At 54.5% G+C, this 22,032-nt stretch overlaps 1 protein-coding gene across 1 annotated transcript; it reads left to right on the forward strand.

The window, feature by feature from the left end:
- Nucleotides 1–631: 631 nt before the first annotated feature.
- On the forward strand, nucleotides 632–22,028 carry LOC102046280 (cullin-9; the record flags this gene model as incomplete). The annotated part of the gene is made up of 24 exons (XM_055726020.1): nucleotides 632–683; nucleotides 1,525–1,585; nucleotides 2,733–3,341; nucleotides 4,152–4,306; nucleotides 4,658–5,191; nucleotides 12,613–12,751; nucleotides 14,570–14,760; nucleotides 15,270–15,654; nucleotides 15,878–16,103; nucleotides 16,428–16,635; nucleotides 16,737–16,930; nucleotides 17,066–17,283; nucleotides 17,416–17,647; nucleotides 17,964–18,069; nucleotides 18,392–18,619; nucleotides 18,786–18,876; nucleotides 18,961–19,132; nucleotides 19,348–19,453; nucleotides 19,815–19,910; nucleotides 19,999–20,174; nucleotides 20,636–20,769; nucleotides 20,849–21,025; nucleotides 21,305–21,417; nucleotides 21,873–22,028. Coding segments are annotated over exons 3-24 (4,632 nt in total), but the record flags the coding sequence as incomplete, so codon positions are not given.
- Between the last annotated feature and the right edge of the window lie 4 nt (nucleotides 22,029–22,032).

The following is a 22,032-nucleotide window of genomic DNA, read 5'->3' on the forward strand; positions in this document are numbered from 1 at the left end:
CCGAACTTGTCTGCAGCTGGCTTCAGCTGCCTCTGTAGCAATATTGACGACATTGCGAATTTTGGGCTGTACGACCCCAAAGCTGCCAAGCGCAGGCCTCACCGAAGCACCGAACGGGGCGACAGACCGAAGGCGGGGTGCAGGGCTGCAATCGCACCAGCACCGCAGGCAGGCCTGAGGAAGCTGCTGCAGTCGGATTTTTGGTTAATGCTGTGTTATCACTAACGTTAGTGCCCGCGCCGCAGCAGCCCCACACGAGGGCCGCCGAGCACGGCCCCGCGGACATAGGCACCTCGGGCTCGCGCAGACGCGGCTTTCAGCGCCCGGCCTCCACCTGCCCCTTGTCTCTAATACCGGCGAGGCGAATCGGGAGATACGCCGGTTTTCCGCTGTCTCTGCCGGCCTCACACCCGCTTATGCGGGGCGCAGCAGCCCCGCGCGACAGGCCCGGCCGCGCCGCCGTCAGCAGGGCCCCGCCATCCGGCGCGAGCCCGGGCCCGCAGCCCCTTGGCGGGCCGGGCCGCCCCGAGCCAGGCGCAGGCAGCGCGCCGGCCGCCCTCCGTACTCGCCCGGGGCAGCCTCAGGCCCGGGCAGGGCGCAGGCGCGGGGCGGGCCGGAGTTCGCCCGCCCCTGGCGGCTCCCGTAGCGCGGCCCGCGGCCCGGAAGCGGGAGTGGCAGGGCCGGTAGGTGGGGAGCTGCCGGGCCGGGGTCGCTTCGCGCCGGCGGAGGCCCGGCCCGGGTTGCTGCCGGTGCGGGGGGAGAACCAGAACGGGGTGGGTGCGGACGGGGCCTCCCGAGGGGGCCGACGCGCGGGGGCGAGGCGTCCGGCCGCGCCCGCGGTCTCCTGTCTCGCCGCGGCAGGCCGAGCTGCGTCTCGGGGCCGGGAGGCCGGAGGGGCCCGGCGGCGCTGTCCGGGAGGGAGCCGGGCCTCTCCGCGGCGGCCGAAGAGGCGGCTCCCGGCGGCCCGGCCTGGCCCGTTCCGTTCCCGCGCGTCGGCCGGGCGCTGGCGGGGCCGGGCGGTGCCTGTGCCGAGCCGGCCGCGCCCCTGAACCGGCCGCCACAGTGCTTTCTGGGCTCGGCGGTCTAGCTGGCCTGACCGTTTGCCGCAGCTCGGAAGCTCACTGCGGCACGTGTGTTTGAGCAGCCTGGCAGTTCAGCTGTGGGTTGTCGTAGGCTCTGGTGTGCCTCGGCCATCATATGCCTTGTAGCTACTTCCTCAGGTGCCCTAAACCCAAACTCTCCCCAGCCTAGATACAAATCCTTCAGGGTCCCTTCTGATAGCTGTGCTCTGCAGAGGTTTTTTCATGCTAAATACCATGAGGTGGGGATGGCGTGAAGTTCTCAAACAAAATAATGCCTCATGGAGACTTGCTTTACTATGATTTTTATTTTATGTGAACTTCTTGGGGTTGGTTTTTTTTTGTCCACTGTACAGGCACAGTTAGGGAAAACAACTGTTTGGCTTGTGGTACAGCACAACGCTGTTACAAAGCATAGGAGAATAACTTGCTCCTTTTGTTGCAGAGAGACTGCAAGAAGATTCTTAGCAGGGTTGCTGCAAGCTACAGGGAAGGCACTGTTAGAGGTAGGTATGAATTTCTCAGGAGTTCATGCTGTTTCTCTCTGCACCTGGGAAACATCTTTAATGTGCCCATCTGACGGTCAGTATCTTCTTTGGTTGTGCACGGACTGACTATTTCCTATGTATGTTAACTCTTTTTTTTAAGAACAACTTATGTTACCATCAGCTGAACAGCATATTGCTTCACTGCTTCCCTTGCTAGTATATGTAAGTGCCAACAAGAGGGCCTGTTTGTGTGTTTGTGCTACCACCTGCCTGAGCTCCTCTGAGAACCTTCTTATCAGACTTATCTGATCTGGCATCCTTTGCAGTAACAAAGTCAGTCTGTTGTGTGGTATTGTCTACAGTTGGCCAGCTGATTGCTGGCGCTCAGTCTTAGCAAGTTATTTCATCCTCCTCTTTGCATAGATTTAAGCAGAGAAGTGTCATAGCTCCTTCTTTGTAGTCCTAAGATATGCAGAACAGTCAGGCAGTAGAGAGTAGCGATTTTTTCATTTTGTTGAACTTTCCCATTGATTAAACATTGTAAAGGAAAAGAATATCTGGGAGGAGGCCAAGGAGGGTATACTTAGTGGCTTTTAGGGACCTAATTTGATGTATATGAACTTGATCTGAGAGATAGGTGGTTACTTTCTTCAGGGCCTGGTGACTCAGGTTAGGTCCAGCTCCACAGTGAGAGAGGCTTGAGCTGTAGGCAAGCTTGCAGTCTAAACAGAAACAAATAGTAAATAAGAGGGAAGATGGAAGTGCAAAAGCAGCAACTTGTGCAGGGTCATGTTGTGAACAGTGGAAGAGGTCAACACAGGCTCCAGGTCTCCTGTCGTTATTTGCTGTCATATAAGAGGATCTGAATGGGCCCATTTTGCCTTTTTATTTATTTATTTTATTAGGACAACCTCTTTCTGTGTGTGTTAGTAATGCTGGGAACAGGGTTTATATATGAAACACTAGCTCATTTTCTTGGAGGGGTGATGTGAGCTTCTGCAAAATGGGCTTTTCTGCAGAGCTTTATTCTGGGTGCAGGATCTAAGGATCAAAAACCGTGCCTCAGCCACTTCCACTGTCAAGCAACTGAGATGTTTGCTCACATTTTCCCTGGTATGCAGCTCAGAAATAAAAGCTTACCCCTGCTTCCCCTCTGTCTCTGCAGGCACAGTTCCTGTCATGGTGAACGAGAGGCACAATGGCAACCTGCTCGTGCGCCTGGGACCCAAACTACAGGCTTACCCGGGGGAGCTGCTCCGGCAGCGTCGGGGCCATGATGGCCAGCCTGAATACCTGATCCAGTGGAGTATTGTCAGCTTGGAAGAGAGAGCAGTGGGAGGCAGCAGTGCCTCCTCTGCAGAGACCAAGCCAGAGAACATCTTGATGTGGATGTCTGCAGAAGAGGTCTGTGCCAGCTGCCCGGCGCTGCTGGGCAAGAGGAAGCTGGAAGGGCAGTGGGTGAAAGAGGAGAAGGCAGCCAGCCCATTTGCTGCAGAAGTCCCACTGGATGAAGCCTCGCTGCTGGAGATGAAGGCTGATGTCAGGAGCCTGGTGCAGCGAGCTGGCCGGCAGATGGCTGAGACCGGGGCCCCTGAGTCCTCCATTCTCAACACCATCCACGTGCTGAGCGCGTACGCCAGCATTGGCTCACTAGCGGGTGCCTTCAAGGAGACGGGAGCCCTCGACTTGCTGATGAAGATGCTGTGCCACAAGGAGAAGCAAATCCGCCGCAGTGCTGGCAAGATGCTAAGGGCCCTGGCTTCGCATGATGCAGGTGGGGGCTGCTACCGCTCAGTGCCACTGAGGAGGTGCTGCTGGGCAGCTGAGGGGTGCCAGTCCTTTTGTAGGTGTGGGGTACCTAGGAAGCAGTGTGTCTCGAGGGGCTTGTTGGCAAAAGGGGAAGAATCAGACTGGAGCTTCCAAAGGGCTCCTCAATCGTAGTTGTCTGTGGTGCTCTAAGACTTGGGAGCTCTTTCCCCTGATGGGTTCCTGAGCTGGGATGCTGATTAACTGTTAGGAGGACTTATGCCAAGGCACGTGACAGAGTGTTGGGTGTCTCTTCTGCATGCTGTCAGTTGGAAAGTGTCTGGCCTGTTCTTGGCAGGGAGCTATTCCTTAGATGGGTGGAGGCCTGGTCCTCACCCAGTCCTCTCATTTGAGAGGAGCTGCCACCGCTCCGAAGCGTCTGATGAGGCTTGGGTGCACTGGAAGGTTGCTGCTGGTGGTGTGTCCCACAAGACATTTGGCTTTCCCTGCCCTAGTGCCTGAGTTCATGTGGCTCTCCAGTGGGGCAGATGTGGGGGCTGATTCAGGTTAAGACTTAACTCCACTATTCCCTGGAGCCCTGTTTGGGAGCCAGTTATTTGGGGTTGCTTCTTTGGGGGAATCTTGCAGCTTTAGGGGTGGAAGAAACACAGCATTGTTAGTGGAGTAAAATGTTGCCCGTCCAGGTTAAAGGACAGAACACGGTTCTAGGTTACGCTGAGCAGCCAGGCTGTTCCTTGCATGCAGGTCTGTCTCGCTCAGGGAGGGTGGCATGAGGGTTGTCTTCATGGGGCCCGAAGAGTTTCTGTTGTTGTTGCAGGGAGTCGGGCCTATGTCCTGCTGTCTCTGAGCCAGCAGGATGGCATTGAGCAGTATGTAGACTTTGACGGTCGCTACACCTTGCTGGAGCTGTTTGCTGAGATGATGTCTTCTGAAGAGCAGTGCATGTCCTTTGAGGGGATTCACCTTCCGCAGGTAGTGGCTGGGCCTGTGGGATTTAGGGGTCAGGAGAGGTGGGAGTCGGGGACCCGAGCTGGTGTCCTTGTTTGGGACAGGAGGGTAGTTGGCAGTGGGCGGCTGAGCCGGACAGCACTGGGAGAGCTGGCACAGGATGTGGGCCTGGCTTGAGGCTGGGGTGTGGTGGAGAGGCGTGTGGGGAGCCTTGTCTCTGAGCAGGGAGATGAGGGTGGGCTGAGAGGTCTCTGCTGCTGCCTGCTGGTCTGGAGCAATCATGGGAACCTGACTGTGGATGATCTGGTGGCTCAGAGAGAGCTGGGGTCTGGAAGCACTGTGCAGGCTAGAGTGTGACAGCTGCGCTCATTGCAGATCCCTGGGAAGCTGCTGTTCGTCCTGGTGAAGCGCTACCTGTGTGTCACTTCTCTCATGGACAAGCTCAGCAGTGGCATGGAGCAGGGATGGGAGCAGCAGGACTGCGCTGTGCCCAGCCTGCTCCCTGAGGAGAGGAGCCGTGTGAAGCAGGAGTTTGAATTCAGCATGGCTATGGCAAACCTTATCTTGGAGGTGGTGCACGTGATGGGCTGGGACCCCAGCCACAAGCCAGAGCTGCTGCCCCAACAGGAGCTGCGGCCATGCACCACCCGCTCCATCTTCCAGCCCAAGACCCCAGCCTGCACTGCTGCCCGAATGCCTGTGCTCACTTCAAATCACGGTCATTGCAAAAAGCAGTGTTGTGCCTTCCTGACCCCATCAGACTTTGCAGACCGCAATGGCTATGTGGAGTACTTACAGGCGAACCTGGTGGGTGGCATGAGGGTGCGCTTGCTGGAAGACTGTGGTGATGTTAGAGCTGGAGAGGAAGGCACGTTTCTTCGGAGCACTAATAGTATGCAGACCGTGCAGGTAGGTCACTACTGTAAGTAGTCTGGCTTGGATGGCAGGGGTGGGGTGACAGGAGTGACTGATGATTTCTGAGTGATGTCTTCACGTGCAGGAAGTTGGACGACAGGTGTGTCATAATTAGGACACTGTCTACATCTGTCCTAGCAAAGTAGTCACCTTTCAGAGCTGGAAGTGCGGGTCCTGAGGAAAGCCGGTCTGGTTTAGTAGGGGCTGTCGTGCTGAGATTTCTTAACCTCTAAACCTGCCTCCCAGGAATAGTCCCTCACCCTAATTTGATCTTGGGGTTGGTCTGGGAACAGGCTACCTGGCACAAATGAGTAACACATCAAAAGGTGCTTGAAGGTCTTAAGCCTTGGTATGTGAGCAACAATACTTACGGTATACTGTTGTTCTCATTGGGTTGGACGCAGCCTACGTATCTGTTTCTTTTATCTGCAAGTATATGCCAGGACCTGTTTCCCTTTAAGAATTGCCCTTTAGGTGCGTAGACCTTAAATGAGAGTTTGTGTTGAAAAGGAGTTGTTAGAGCTGCATATTTGCAGTTGAGTTGCTAAGTTTGTGCCAGAGATCAGGGAAATACCAATATTTGAGGAGAGGGAGGAATCAGAATCATAGAATAGTTTGGGTTGGAAGGGACTGTTAAAGGTCATCTAGTCCAATCTCCCTTGAATGAGCAGGGACATCTTCAACTAGAGGAGGTTGCTGAGAGCCTATCCAGCCTCACCTTGAATGTTTTCAGGGATGGGGCTTCTGCCACCTCTCTGGACAACCAGTTCCAGTGTTTCACCACCCTCATCGTAAAGAATTTCTTCCGTATGTCCAATCTGAATCTACCCTCCTTTGGTTTAAAACGATTATCCCTTGTCCTATTGCAGCAGGCCCTACTGAAAAATCTGTCCCCATCTTTTTCATAAGCCCCTTATAAGTGTTGAAAGGCTGCTATAAGGTCTCCCCGGAGCCTTGTCTTCTCCAGGCTGCACAAACCCTAAGTCTCTCAGCCTTTCCTTGCAGGAGAGTTGTTCTTTCCCTCTGATCATTTTTGCGGCCCTCCTCTGGATTCACTTTGAGAGGTCCAAGTCATTCTTGTATGGGGGCTCCAGAGCTGGATGCAGTACTCCAGGTGGAGTCTCACCAGTATGGAGTACCAGAATCACTTTCCTCAAACTGCTGGCCATGCTTCCTTTTTTGCAGCTCAGGGTGCAGTTGGCTTTCAGAGCTGCAAATACACATTGCTGGTTCATGTCCAGTTTTTCATCCACCAGTACCCCCAATCCTTCTCCACAAAAGGACTACGCTCAACCTGTTCATCTGCCAGCTGGTATTGATACTGGAGGTTACCCCGGCCCAGGTGGAGGACTTTGCACTTGGCCTTGTTGAACCTCATGAGGTTCACATGGGCCCACTTCTTGAGCATGTCCAGGTCCTTTCTGTCCCTCAGGTGTGTCCACTGTACCACTCAGCTTGGTGTTGTCTGCAAACTTGCTGAGGGTGCACTCAATCCCACTGTTTATGTCACTGATGAAGATACTAAATGGTCCCCTGACAGATACCATTCATCGCTGATTTCCATCTGGACATTGAGCCATTGACCACTACTCTCTGGATGCGATCATCCAGCCAATTCCTTATCTTCTGAACAGTCCATCCATCAAATCTATCTCTCTCCAATTTAGAGAGAAGGATGTTGTGGGGGATCATGTCCAAAGCCTTACAGAAGTCCAGACAGATGACATCCGTAGCTCTTTGCTTGCCCATTGATGTAGTCACTTCATCACAGAAGGTTTGTCAGGCAAGACCTGCTCTTGGTGAAGCCATGCTGGCTGTTTTGAATCACCTCTCTGTCCTCCATGTGCCTTAACAATAGCTTCAAGGAGGATCTGCTCCATGATTTTCCCAGGCACAAAGGTGAGGCTGGCAGGCTGGTGGTTCCCAGGGTCCTCCTTTTTACCCCTTTTAAAAGTGGGTGCAATGTTTCCCTTTTTTCCAGTCACCAAGGACTTCACCTGACTGCTGTGACTTTTCAAATATCTTGGAGAGTGGGTTGGCAACTACATCGGCCAGTTCCTTCAGAACTCCGTGATGCATCTTCTCCGGTCCCATAGACTTATGTATATTCAGGTTCCTTGGGTGGTCTCAAACCTGATCTTCTCTTACAGTGGGAGGGACTTTGATGTCCCAGTCCCTGCCTGGAGGTCTGTCTGCTTGGGCGGTGTGGAAAGAGAGATTGCCAGTGAAGACTGAGGCAAAAAAGTTGTTGAGTATCTTAGCCTTTTCTTCATCTGTTTTTACCAGTTTGCCAGTCTTGTTCATTGCTCTGTGTGTGTGTGTATACGCTTTCTTTGACCTTCCTTTTATGGCTGACATACCTACAGAAGCCCTTCTTATTAATCTTTGTGTCCCTTGCCAAGTTCAGCTCCAGCTGCACCTTGGCCTTCCTGACCCCATCCCTACACCATTGGGCAATGCCCCTATACTCTTCCCAGGATACCTGTCCCTGCTTCCACTGCATGTGCATTCAATTTCCTTCTTGCCCTTTAGTTTGACCAGCAGGTCATGACTAATCTATGCTGGTCTCTTGCCTTCCTTTCCTGATTTCTAACATGTGGGGATCGAGAGCCCTTGTGCTGTATGGAAAGTGCCCTTAAAGGTCTGCCAGCTCTGTTTTGCTCCCTTGTCCCCGAGCACAGTTTCTTAGGGAGTGTCATTAACTCCTTGAACAGCTGGAGGTTTGCTTTCCTAAAATTCAGGATCTTGACTTTTTGCCTGTCCCATATCCCTCAGGACTGTGAACTCCACCAGTGCATGATCACTGCAGCCCAGGCAGCCTCCGATCTTAGTGTCTGTGGTAAGCTCACTTATGTTGGTGACCAACAAGTCCAGTAATGCATCTCCTCTGGTAGGGCTGTCTATTACCCATCCTAAGAAGTTATCCTCAGTGCACTCTAGGAGTCTCCTGGATTGCCTGCAGCTTGCCATACTATTTTTCCAGTAGTTGTCAGGGTGGTTGAAGGCTCCCAGTAGGATGAGAGTCTGTAAACACAATCCCTCCTGTAGCTTGTGTAAGAAGGCTTTGTCAGTAGCCCCCCATTGATCCAGCAGCCTGTAGTAAACACTAACCACATGTTCCCTTTGTTGGCTTGATTTCCAAATCTTGGCCTAAGGCATTCAGCCTATACCAGTTCCAGAACATCCTGCATTTGTATGGGTCAGTACTGGAGTGGCAGGGCTTGGACTCAGGCCTGAGGGTGGGAGAGCATTTAAGTGCTGTTGCAGCCTTTTTGTGGGCTGGGGAGGTATTTGCTCCTGCTTAGACCTTTTTCTTGAGACTTTCTTCTCAGTCCTGAAGGCTAGGTACATTCAGCGAGAGCTGAGAGTTTGTTTTGACTCTGCAGCATGGAGCTGGTGAGCTTTGTGCATGAGATCTATGTATGGTTATTTCTGCAGGCTGTCTGCTGATCTTGCACTTTAGCCATGCTTTTGAGCTTCCCAAACACTGCAGCTAGAGGCATGATTTCTTGAAAATCAGTCTTTAGCTGGCTGTCATCCGTATGTTGAGGGCTGTCTCTGCTCGTATCCTCTGCTCAGTCCAGCACTGTGTTGGCTGCAAACAGCTATAATTCAGTTCATGAAATCTTAATTAAATTGAGATAGTAACCAGTAAAATAAGAAACCGTAACCACTATGCAGGTGTTAGTGTGTGCAATTGTGGGTTTGGGTTTTTTGTTTTGTTTTGATTTTTCTCCCCCAAGTAATTTGCAGAAGTGCGTGCTTTGCTTTTGCAGATGATAAATAGGGAGGTCTGAGGCCACTTCAGTTGGTCATAGCTGTACTTCAGGTGCCACTTCAGCCTATGCTCAAAGGCTTCCCTACTTCAAGCTGATTTCTGTGGATATAGGTAGCCTGCAAATAGATTTAAGTGCCATGCTACCACACAGCTCTTGTTTGCTGGTATTAAAAAATCAATAGCCGAAAAGCCTCACTCTGGTATGTGTAGAAATGCATGACTTCCTAACACTGTTTCCAAATCTCTTTTGCTGTTAATTGCCAACCTTTCCTGAGAAGGAGGCAGAGAATTTGACATTATGTTCTTCAGGCTTGAAGGCCACCTCCTTTGAATCTACTTTCAGCTTTTGTTAAGCGTGAGACTCTCTAGCCTTCTTGGGCTACAACCCATTTTTTTTGTGTAATGCCGTTGTTTTCACGTACAGCCAAATAAAAATTAGCCAATTAAGGACACTGAACACTGACTTACTTCTTTTCTTCTGTTGTCTCTCTTTGCTTTCTTGTGTGCAGGGAAATTGTGTGACTATTCTTTTGGGTTTTTTCCTCAGCTGGTTGCAGACTGCTTCTTCCTTCTGATACTCTTTTGTTTATTCAGTCAGAACTGGTTTTAGGATTAATTTGTCCAGTTGCCTTTCAGTAACTTTAACTTACTTTGGTCCAGGCTCCTTAACTGCCTTCTAGTTTTGGAGCATTTCTTGCAGATGTAATTTAAACCAGCAGCTTAAAATGCTCCAAAATGTGCATGTGCAAGAAGGGATGATTCCAGCCTTATGTGCTTGTTTGGTGGTGGATATTACCAGTATACGCTTGCATGGGGAGAGCATAACTGTTAGGGCAGCATGTGCTGTGTAAATATGGCTTGCCCATCTTATTTGCACTTTCTTCTAGTCCCGTTCTTTCCCTTTCATACTCCTAAGTTCTTGGGTTCTGTTGAGCAGATTTCTTGCCCACAGTTCCTCTACTTAATCACTTTCTTCTCTGGTTTAATAATTTACCGTTTGATACCCAGTGCTTTACTGAAGTTGACAATTGATATTATCTTTTTTTTAGTCTTAAAAAATCAGTTACTTCAGCAAAGAAAGCTAATGTATCAATCTGTCAGAATTGAAACTTGAAGCAAGTTTACCTGTTAATTCAAATTTATTGTTTATCTTGATCACTTTCAGTTATTCTTTCCACTAAAGTGTGCTTTAAAGGTTTGCATGCTACTGAAGTCAAAGTAGTGAAGCTGTAGTGATAATTTATTTAATATTTTTTTTTCTTGAACTAGAAGCACTGGCTATAGTGTTTGTCAGTCACATGGAAACACCACTGAATTACCTCAATCCTTCCCGCTTTCTAACGGGGCTTCTGTCAGATTACTTGGCATGTCTCTCATCTCTCTCCTCCAAACAGAATTTTGCTTCTTTCTCAATTGTGGCAAATTGTGGATTTGTATCCCTCTACCTGGTATCAGTTTGTTTTGCTTTCTTTTGTGTATATTCAATATGCAAGTAAAATACTCTTCTAGTTTTGGACCATGCATAGGTGATTTTTCATTGCAGGCCCCCTCAAATGAATAACTGCTTTGCATCTTAAGTGGTTGATAAACCTTTTGTCCTTTATAACCCAGTCTGTAAAGATAGAGTGCAAAGGAAGCATGTTTCCTACTAATTTTCTCTTTGTCCTTATGCTCCTTGATTTCTAAGATCTGTGTTTTTCTGAAATTCTGTTTTCTATTTCTTATAAGCTTGTACTTGCTTTTACTCTTAATGTAACTGGGCACTAGGAAAGAGCACCAAGATCCTTTCACATTTTTCTCCTGTTGCCTGTGATGTAAATTTCAGAGGGTTTTTTTATTCACTGTTGAGCTGAAGTGTACTGTTAACTTTCATTCCCTTTGTCCATCTGGTCCACTGGGTTCCTTCTCATCTATTTTTTTATTTAATTACATTGAATGAATTTGCAGTTGCTCCATCCAGGTTTATTTTCAATAACACTCTTCTGTAAGGCTTACACCACTGGCAAAACCAGATCTAAATGGTAATAAATACTTGGTGAAGAAGTTTTTTGGCTGTTATATTTGGAAGTACCTAATTTCTGCCGTTGTTAATGTGTCTTGCCCTCCAGTTTGTCTAGGAAGTTGGGAATATACTTGCAATCTCTGGGAATGTTAATCTTTATGCTGATCTTTTAAGTTCATATCTGTGTGTCTGTAGCAGTGCCCTGGAGTTACGTGAAAAACTTGTGAGTCGGAGCATTCAGTGAGGTTTTTTTTCCGCAGGGAGATACCAGGAATCTGATATCTCAGAATCATCTTTGTAATGACATCTGTTGATCATTGTTTCTTTTCTGGTGGGCCTTTGCCATCAAGTCTCTCTCTGAAGGGAAACTTGGTTTTTATCTCTTCCTCTTTCTTATCTTGTGTATTGCACTTGCCTTGCATGGCGACTAGTGAATTCAAGTTACAAGAACTGCTTCTCCCTAGTCTTTGTTAAAATTTTGATCCTTTCCTTTTCGATTAGTTCTGCTTTTGCAGCTCATCCTGCCTGAGGCTTGCTACCAGTCTTCTGTGTGCAAAACACAAATTCATGTACATTTTAGATTGGGGCCAATCCATCATGAGTCTGTCTCCTGTCTCCTCTCATCTTTCCTTTGTTGCCCTGTTTTCTGATGTTTTCTTTGCCTCCCCAAAGAGAAAATTTCACTCTTGTATCTGGTCTTTCAGTCATATCTTTCCATGACTCCTTTGAGATGATATTTAGTACATAATTTGTTTAGGTCAGGGATTCATTGAAGACTAATCGGTGTTGTGTTTAGAGTTTAACTCTGTTTTCTTCCACATAGTGCTTTCTTAAAGTTTCTCAGCATCTTTATCTGTCCAGCATGATGGAGTCCTGGTAGTACTGGTGTAACTCCAAAAGAGCTCAGTGAATCAGGCAAGCCATATGTTTTTCTGCTGGATTTTTTTTTTTTAATGTTATTGGCATGATTTTCTTGCTGTTGCTGGGTACTTCTGCTCAGAAGGTTAAATGTTGAAACTATGGTATGGGAAGCCATACAAAAATCGTTTTGATTTTGAGAGGCAATCTGGATAAAGCACAGGAAACAATTGCCGCCTTTGAGACATGCTTGTCAAGAGCCCAAAACCTGTCTGAAAGGGTTGGTGAATGACCAAGGTGTAAAAGCATAACCAATAGAAGGTAAAGTCAGAGTAGGAAAAATAGTTTTCCTTACATTTGCATTCACCCAGTGGTTTGTGCCTGAAGACCCTTTATATACAGCTTGTCTGCCTCTAGTGTTGGTTATGTTCTTCCTTTTTATGCTTTTCCCAAGGCACCTGCTGACGGGCACTTTTTGAACAGGCATGCTTAACTAGATGCATTCCTGTCACTGCTGCTGTGCTAGATGAGGTCTGTAGTGGTTTCAGGCCCTAAGTTGGTGGTTCTTTTAATAAAGATCCAGCTGTAACCAGAAGAACAAGTTAATAAAGATGGTATGCTTGACAATCAGACAATGTGTGCAGTGAAATCTTTTTATGAATTAGGTGGTCTTGTACTTGAACAGTACTTGCTCTCTCCATGCATTTGGGAAATAGGAAGACAAATGTAGCATGAGGAGTGAGTAAATCTGATCATCTGCATCTATTTCGCCCACAGGTTTTATGGCAGTCAACAGGTCAGAGCTACTGGATGCGTTGGCACATGTTGGAGATTATTGGCTTTGGAGACCAGTGGGGGGATCCTGCTGCTCAGGAAAAAGCATACAGTCTATCAGAGAGCTTTAATCTAGACACAGGTGAGACTGTGCTGCATGTGTGTGGCTGAATTGCCTCTTTCTGATTCTGCTGTGGCATATTTTTGAATGGTGAACTTTATATGGCTAAGCATATAGCAAGTAGCAGGTTGGATTTAGAAAGCAGTAAGCTTTTAGTTCGTATGACCATGTAGAGCTGGTTAAGTAATTACATGGCTTGTGGTTGCATGGAGTATTTTTGAATCTTAGACTTCTGTCATGACATGATAAAAGTAATGATATAAAAAGCATATAATTTGATTTAAACTGTGACTGTCAAAAATGTGTGTTTGAATTAACTGAACAAACTTCCAAAACAGGAATGTAGAAAATCTCTGAGATCAAGCTGCTTTAGGGACCCTCAGATCCCCTTAAATAAGTGATGTGGATTTTTAAAAGCATTAACATGTCAACAGTTTGCTTAACTTGATGCTGCTCAGTTTTGGGCAAGGTGAGCATTAAATGCACTGTTTTTGTAAGACACATGCAGAATCTCCTAGAATCCTTTGACGACATCTCCCTTGCCATGGGAGAAGATAAAAGGGAAGATGCAGATCGCAGATACACCTTTCTTGTTTCGTGTCTGATGTGACTTTGGCCAAGAAAACTTGTTAAAGTAACTCCTTTATCACACCTGTGATCTTGTAGGAGATCTTTTGGGTAGAGTGATTTGGATTTCACTGCTGCAAGAGACAGTATACATAAGATCAGCAGTTAATTAGCCACTTCAAAAATAGTCTTATTGCCAGTTGAAAAGATGGCTTCTTTAATGGCATCTGCCTCTTGTAACTAAAGACATAACTGCACAGCAGTTTGAAGTGGCTAAGTTAAGCCAAACTTGGTTAGACTTTGCCTTTTTTCTTGGTCTCTCTAATTTTTGGTAGAAGCATGGACTCTGTTTCATTCCATGTAAAACTCTTTCCGGTCATCATATCCCACATAGAAATTGAATTTAAAAAGTAAATGTTTTCTGCTTTGGATCTCTGCATTTGGATAAATTAGGTCATGTTGACTGACTTGGTTAATAAGCCATGTATGTAGTTGCTCTTAGCATGCTTGAGCCTCTTGGAGTGAGTTTGGCCCTTTTCTGTTGAGTCTTGAGGTGGTGAATGTTCCCCACCTTGCATTTGCAGAGAGTGCTGCAAGTTGTGGCTTAGCAGATAGCAGATATCGGCAAGTGTTGATTTGGCTCTTCTTTCCAAATTACCTAGGGAATAGCTAACCTACATAATGGATTTTATCTCCCTCTTTCTGTTTTGGATGCATTAGCTAAAAGGAGCGTGGTATCTCTGCAGTCTCATTTTGCCTTTGGCTGTAACTGTTTGCCCTGTAACCTAGCAGGCAAAATTTGGAAAAGAGGGAAGCTCATGGCAGAATTAACTTCCTGTCCATTGACTCCTTCGGCATCTTGGGCCAGCTCTGTTTCCTCTTCTGCAGCCGCACGCTGGCACTGTGGGTTCTGCTGGTGCTGGGTGTCCAAGTGCATTGCCCCAGCTGGTCCAGGCACCATGGGAACAGGTTGGGGGAGCAGTGAGCTAGAGGCACCCATTTTGAGCGTGTGCTTTTTCTGTTCTACAGCCTTGTAGCCTCTACAGAGGTTCAAGTGAAGATGGTAGTCCCCATCTCTACAGCTTCTAAAGTCTCCTCCCAGCATGTTCCCCTTCTCTCGCTGCCCCGCCGCAACAGGCCATGGGGCAGTGGGGACCTCTTCTGCCCAGACGGTCCACATGAGCTCTTTCCCTGGGGAGTGTGGGGTGAGCAGCAGAGGATGGGGGCACTGGCAGAGCGGACAGTGCCCTTCCTCTTTCTGCTCTCCTGCAGTTGCGCAGCCATTTTTCTGCAAGCCCTTTGCGGGGCTGTACTCCCTGCCTTACCTGGGGGAGCAGCCGACCAAGGCTGCAGAGGCCCTGAGCCGTGCCGAGTGGTGGGAGCTGCTCTTCTTTGTGAAGAAGCTGGAAGAGCAGGAGCAGAAAGAGATCATTTGTCTCATCCATCAGGAGCAGGCGGAGCAGGTATGGGCCAGAGCCTGCAGTGGGGACATGGGAGGGGGAGAGAGTGAGGGAGAATGTTAGGGGAGGGGCCAGCCCCAGAGGAGGCAGCGGCCAGCATGAGCTGTGAGCCGTGCAGTGACAGCCTGAATGAGGCAGAAATGGGACTGAAACGGGAGGGTGAGTGGGGGGTGGCGAAAGCGTGGGGAGCTGGGCACGGCAGAGGGGTGGGGGAGGGATGAGAGGAAGTGCAGTCTCCCCTGACCCTGGAAGAGTGACTGTGTCCAGCGAGGGTTGGGTAGGCGAGGCAGGCCCATGGGGTGATTCTGCTGGTTGTGACTGGGTGGTGAGTACAGGTGGGAGGTGTGGGCTGGTGGCAGTTGGGCTGGGGACAGCCAGGGGAGGGTGGCACTGGGGAGTGGCCCTGGGGGCCTCCGGCAGTGCAGCCTTTCTGTCTGTTCTGGCACTGGCCGTCATGAAGGGCATGGGGTCTGTGGCGAGTCCACGAGGGTTAACTTAACTCTTCTGTCCAGCTGTTGGAGATGGACGAAGAAGCCCTGATCCAGCTGTCAGTACCCGTGGAGCTGGCCCAGAAGGTGCTTCGGGTCTTGGAGAAGCAGTGCCAGGGCAGCGCTCAGCGTGACCTGCGTGGCTCCCGCATCTACGCCAAATACTTCCTTGGTAGCGGGGCCAGGCAGGGTGGCAAGGGGAGCCCTGCTGTGTCCTCAGAGGGTGCCGGCTGCAGGAGCACCGTCCCTGAAGCCACGATGGCCAAGGCAGCAAAGGAAGACCTCTCTGCAGCCCCAGTGCCGCCCCAAGCCCCGGTTGTGGCAGTGAAGTCGGATTCGCAGCTGTTCAGTGAGCTCCTTGAGAGGGAAGGGCTGTTCTTCCCAGAGGTGACAGAGGAGCAGATCAAAGGTAGTTGCCTGCTTTGCACTGGGGAACACGCACGGTGCTGGAGGCATTGCCATTGCCTCGACAGAGGAAGGCTCTGGGCAGGGCGTGGGGAGCCATGTGCCCGGAGGCTGCCTGGGGAGGGGGGAGCCTGTGGGTGCTGGGTCTGTGGTTGCGTGGCACCCTGGGAGTTGCTTGGGGGTGTTACTGCTGCCCTGACGCCTGCACCCTGCCTCCCTCCTGCCAGTGTTAGGCAGCTCCGAGGGGGTGAGCGAGAGGGGCTCGCTGGCCGAGATTGCAGCTGTGGTGGACGTGGTGCAGAGCAGCAGCTCAGAGGTGGGGCTGCGCTTAGCTGGGCTCAAGCACATCATGAAGATCCTGGAGGAGGAGCCTGAGGCTGAGCCCGAGTCCGAGTCCGAGTCCGAGCAGCAATTCGGCAAATCCCTGGGCAGGCTGGGGAGCAGGAGTATTGGGTGAGCCAGGGGTTGCGCACCCCTCCTGCTGGCTGGGGAGGGCTGTGTCGGTGGGGTGGGGGACAGTACTGGAGGTGGCAGTGGAAGTGCGATAGCTGGTATGCTGAAGTGCGGTAGCTGAAGTGCGGTAGCTGGTATGCTGTGTGCCTGGCAAGAAGAGAAGCGGATCTTGTGTCCCTTTGTCCCGGGCAGGCTCATTCCTGGGGCTGACTCAGGTGTGGTAGAGCCATGGGGGCAGGGAGAAGGCGGCTGGCAGGGCCCGAGGTGCTGACGTGCCAGCAGCGGTGCCAGGAGTTTCCTCCTGAGGCGTCCTTTTGCATGCAGGGAAAAGCTGGTGAAGGTGGCAGTGGAGCTGCTGAGCGCTGAGGTGTCAGAGAAGGCCCTGGTGGTGGTGACGCTGCAGTTGCTGCCTGTGCTCATGGCGAAGTACGAGTGGCGCGTGCCGTTTGCCACGGAGGGTGGTGTGCGGGCTGTGCTGGCCTGCATGCAGCAGCACGCCTCCTCCGCCGTGGTGCAGCAGGCTGGCCTGGCGGTGAGTGTGACAGAGATGCTGTAGGTGGGCGGGCAGGCTGCAGGCTCATCCAGGTGTGGCGGAGGTGCCCAGCGCCCTCCTGACTGCTGTTGCCCTTGCAGGCCCTGAAGGTGCTGGTGGGAGCTGTGGCTGGCGAGGCAGGCGGTGCCAGTGGAAATCCCTTGCCCCTGAACCATGCCGATGCACAGATGATGCGGGAGATCTTTGCCAGCATTGGCTCTGCCTCCGGCAAGGGCTCAGCAAGCCCGCTGAGTGCCATCCCTGCAGCCATGAGCACCATGCAGAGGGTTCCAGGGTAGGGTCAGAGCGAGGAGAGCAGCTGGGGGTGGGGGTACCCTCTGCATGGAGTGGGGCGGGCAGGCGGCTGGTGGCTGCAGGGGAGACTGCGTGCTTGGTAGAGGAAGGTGCCCACATCGCTCCATCCCTGCAGGGGCTCCTCGGGCGTGCAGAACGGCTTGCTGGTGGTGAACATGCTGATCGACGGCCACCGGGGCCTGGCGGAACAGCTGGTGAGCTGCGATCTCCCCGCAGTGCTGCAGAGCTGCTGGTGGGACAGGCAGGGCAGTGGCTGCCCTCATGCGATGCTGGCCCTCAGCGTGATCAACCGCCTTGCGGAGCACCGGCTACCCGTGGGCCCGGAGGTGGCAGGTAGCACCCCCCGCCATGCCCTGGCCCACAAGGCGCAGCAGGCAGGGCTACCTTGCCTGCCAAGGCAGAGCAACCTGCTGGCACCTCTCGAGCAAGTGCTTGGGCTGGGCCCACGTGTCCTTGTCGTGGCAGGCAGAGAGGCCCCGCTGGAGGTGAGGGACGTGCAGATGCTTCTGGGCAGCCTAGGGGACAGTGTCTTGTCCAAGGACGTGGTGGTGGCCCTGGAGCGGCAGCTCTGTGGTGAAGGCCCCATCCTCTCTGGCGAGGCGGCTCAGCTGCTGCAGGACCGCAGGTGCTTCAGGCTGCTGCTGCGCAGCTTTGAGCTGCTGCGGGCAGAGAAGGCTGTGAGCCTGAGCATCCTCAGGTGGGTCCAGGGTGTGTGTGTGTGAGCGCTGGTGGTGATGTTGGGGGTACGTGGCACGTGTTTGTGGGTCCTGGTGGGGCTGTTCTTCACCAGGGGCAGGGGCACGCCAGCAGATACGCGGGTGCTGATTGGGGCGTTCTGGGGCGCAGGGCCATGTGGGGACAGCAGGGTGCTGGTGGGGTGTGTGTGGTGCCTGGGGAGCCTTGGCTCCCAGTGCCTGTGGGGTGCCGGCCCTCCAGGCGGGGCAGGGAAGGAGGGCTGCCTGTGGCACTGCTGTCTGTGTGCCCCAGCCTGAGCGGGCCCCTCCGTCACTCAGGATCCTGAACAAGTTCCTGGATGGTTACCAGGAAGATGTGCTGCCGTGGCACGAGTGTGTGGAGCCCTGTTTGTCCTCCTTGAGTGCCCAGAGCTGTGACTGGGAGGTGAGGGGGCCCCGGGACTCCCGGCAGGCAGGGGCATCTTTGCTGGCTGTGCCACGCATCGGCCGGGCCCGGCGTTGGTGACGCAGAGTCCCCGCCTGCGGCAGCTGGGCCTTGTTGTGGCAAACGTGCTGGGAGAGGTGGGGGGCGGCTGTCCTGGCGGCGGCTGCGTCCCGGTGGCTGGCATGCCCAGCGCCGTGCCCGGCTGGGCTCTCGCAGGCGCTGCTGTGGTGTTGGGGTGTCGGGGATGGAGCCCTGCTGCAGCCCGCTGCTGGGGCCTGGTGGGTTCTCGGCACTGGCCCTGACGGCTGCCTGCTCTCAGCAGGTGGTGCAGAAGGTCATTGGCTTCCTGCACCGCCTGGCCACCACCAGCAAGGACTGCGTGGTGGTGATGTGCCACGTGGGCGCCCGCGAGGCTCTGTCCAAAGCCCTGGAGAAGCACAGCACGGCTCCGTCGCTGGCGCCAGCCCTGCTCGAGCTGGTGACGGACTGTGAGAAGTACGCCAGCCTCTACAAGAAGCTGACGACCAGCATCTTGGCTGGCTGCATCCAGGTGGGCCTGGGGAGGCCCGGCTGCACTGTGGCTCTGGGTCTTGGGGCCGTCCAGCTGTCCGCGGCACCAAGGGGCAGCCTTCTGCTCTCTGCCTGCCGCAGCCCCTGCGGTGGGCGAGGGGAGGAGGAGCCAGGGTGCCCGGTAAGAGCCTGGCCCTGTCCCATAGCTGGTCCTGGGGCAGATTGAGGAGCACCGCCGGAGCCACCAGGCCATCAGCATCCCCTTCTTTGACGTCTTTCTGCGCAACCTGTGCAAAGGTGAGCATGGGGAGCAAGAGCTGAGCCCCTGTGCTTGACGTGTGCTGGCCAGGTGGCTGGAGGCTCCCTGTGCTCTCCCTGCAGGCTCCAGCGTGGAGGTGAAGGAGGACAAGTGCTGGGAGAAGGTGCAGGTCTCTTCCAACCCCCACCGGGCCAGCAAGCTGACGGACAGGAACCCCAAGACCTACTGGGAGTCGAATGGCAGCACCGGCTCCCACTTCATCACTGTCCATATGCAGTGCGGTGTGGTGATCAGGTGGGGCTGGGCCAGGCAGGCTGGGGGGCCTCGGGGCCAGGAGGGCCAGCGGCTGCGCGGGGAGAAGAGGCCTTTGGGGGTCTGCGTGAGCCCTGCCCCAGTGGTCTGCGCTGTGGGGGTTGCTGGACATGGGCAGCAGCGCGTGTGGCTGGCCCCGCGGGGCCAGGGCAGGGAGGTGAGGGCTGCTGGGCAGCACTGTGTTTGCTGTGCTGCAGGGAGATGAGCATGCTGGTGGCCAGCGAGGACTCCAGCTACATGCCGGCCCGCGTTGTGGTGCTGGGGGGAGACAGCCCTGCCACCATCAGAACCGAGCTGAATGCAGTGAGTCTCGCGTGGGCTGCGCAGGCGGTGGGTCCCCGCGGGAGCGGTGGGCTGGTCCTTGCTGTGCCCCGAGAAGGTCTCGCCCTGGTGCGGGGCCCCGAGAGGTGCCCTCCAGGGAGCGGGGGTGGCAGGAGCTGTGCTGCGGGGGCTGCCTGGCTGTAGGCAGCAGGTGCTGGAGACTTGGGCACAGGTGCCGGGGCTTGTGAGCCTCGAGTGGGGCCCTGGCAGGGGGTGGCCTGTGGCTGCATAGGGGCTGCTGTGGGGGACAGAGGCCGTGGCTTTAACGGGGGTGGCCAGCGGGGCACACAAGGTGGCTGCTACTGGCTGCCTGGCATGCTGAGGGCTCACTGGCTGCCTGCAGGTGACCATCCTGCCCTCGGACAGCAGAGTGATCCTGCTGGAGAACATGACCCGCTTCTGGCCCATCATCCAGATCCGGGTGAAGCGGTGCCAGCAGGTAGGGGAGCAGGGGGCTGGGCCGGGGAGCTGGTAGCGTGGGATGTCAGGGCCGGGCCCGAGGAGCTGAGGGCTGCGCTGTCCCCTAGGGTGGCATTGACACACGTGTGCGTGGCATCGAGGTGCTGGGTCCCAAGCCCACTTTCTGGCCCGTCTTCAAGGAGCAGCTGTGCCGGCGGACGTTCCTCTCCTGCACCGCTCGGGCTCATGCCTGGTGCCAGGAGATCTGCCAGGACCGGGGACGACTGCTGCAGCTCTTTGGCAGGTGAGTTGTCTCCTGGCTGTGCCGTCCCCGGGCAGGGAGGGGCCCTCGTTCCTGCCTGGCCACTGGTGGTGCCCAGAGGGCCTGGGCCACCCTGGGGTCCCCCACGTTTAAGTTGAGCACATGGGCATGGCTGACCCACCAGAGAGACCAGAGAGGTGCCCCACAGGGGCCAGCGCGTCCCGACCTGGCAGAGGTCAGTCAGGCACAGGCAGGATCTTGCGGCCACGGGTGCTGCACAGCGCCCCAGTTTCACGGGGCCCACGAGGGCCCCGAGACCCAGTGCGGGTAGGGCCTGGGGGCAGCGAGGGTCCCTGGCTGCTGGGGGCAAGCGGGGCTGCTGAGCCATCGTGCCTGGCAAGGGGCAGGGCAGGGAGCGATGGCCACACTCTGCTTGCCTGGGGTGTCCCCCCAGCTGGGCGGAGGCGTGCAGCAGTGCTGTGTGCTGCCCATGGCTGTTGCAGGCTGAACCGGGCGCTGCAGCATGAGCAGAGCTTTGCTGACCGTTTCCTTCCCGATGACGAGGCGGCCCGGGCCTTGGGCAGGACGTGCTGGGAGGCCCTGGTGAACCCCGTGGTGCGGAGCATCACCAGCCCAGGTAGCCTGCGCTCTCGCGGGCCTATGGGGGCCATGCCCCAGGCTGAGGCACCCCACTCTGAGTCTGGTTGGCCTCACAGACCCCCAGGGAGCCAGCCCCCTGGCCTGGCTGCTGAGCAAGTACCTGGAGAGCGTGGAGCCACCCCACCATGCCACAAGCTGCGGTGCCGTCTTTGGTTCCCGTGTGCGGCGCCTGACACAGCTCCTGGTGCACGTGGACCCTGGCGGCCCAGAGCCGGAGGAGGCAAGAGCAGCTGGTGAGCAAGGGGATGCCCTCCTGGGGGGCTGGGGGGTGGTGGGCCAGAGGTCCAGGGGGCTGTGGCTGTGGGGATCCGCTGGGGAGCTCTTAAGGGGGCCCTTGTGGCACCTGAGGCCCCTGAGCTGGGGAAGGCTTGTGGCCGTGTCCCTGCGGCAGCCATGGCTCCCTGGCATCTGCCCTGCTCTGCGCCCCGCGGGGAGAGGGGCGAGGCCGTCGTGGGTCAGCATGTAGGGCCTGCCCGCAGAGCCCGGCTCAGCCCAGGGCTGTTCCTTGGCAGGCGGGAAGGAGGGGAAGAGCAAGGAGGCGGCGGCCAGGGCTGCGAAGGCGGTGGTGAAGTCGGGCGACCTGGAGAGCATCTGGCAGTGCTGGCGTGGTGTGGTGCAGCAGCAGGTAGAGCGTGGGGGGCCGGCCGTGGGGGCCACAGGGTGTGTGTGGGACCCCATACTGGGCAGGTGTAGAAGGGAGCGGTGCCTGGTGGTCACCCGGGAGCGTGGGGAGGGTGCGGGACTGCCTGGCCTCTGTGGGGGCAGCCCCGCTGTGCTTGCCACCCTGGCGGTGCTGCAGGCCAGGGGACAGGTACAGTGTCGGGCTCTGTGTTTCCTGCTGGGCTGCTGCTGTGCTTCTGTCTTGCCCCTGCTCTCCCAGCTCGCCGCAAGCTCTCGGTAGCCCATGGCAGCACTGGGGCCTCTAGTCAGCCCCTGGCTGGGACCTGAGCAGTTGGTGTCAGCAGAGTGACGCCGAGGCTGTGGATGTTCCCATGGGCCACGGGCCTGTCCCGCTGCGGGGCTCGCCCCTCTGGTGGTGTCCTGCTGCGGGGCTTACCTCTCTCGTGCTGTGTCCTGCAGGTGCAGCAGTTCCTGGAGGCAGCAGGGCAGGCGCCAGACCTGGTGGAGCGATACTGCAGGCTGTACCAGCGCCTGCGCAGTGCCACGGCGGAGCTCTTTGGGCAGCGGGCTGCCTTTGTGTTGGCCCTGGGCCGGGGCTTCGCAGGGGCTTTGCTGCAGC

This window comes from Falco cherrug, chromosome 13 (assembly GCF_023634085.1).
Source record: "Falco cherrug isolate bFalChe1 chromosome 13, bFalChe1.pri, whole genome shotgun sequence".
Taxonomy (NCBI): domain Eukaryota; kingdom Metazoa; phylum Chordata; class Aves; order Falconiformes; family Falconidae; genus Falco; species Falco cherrug.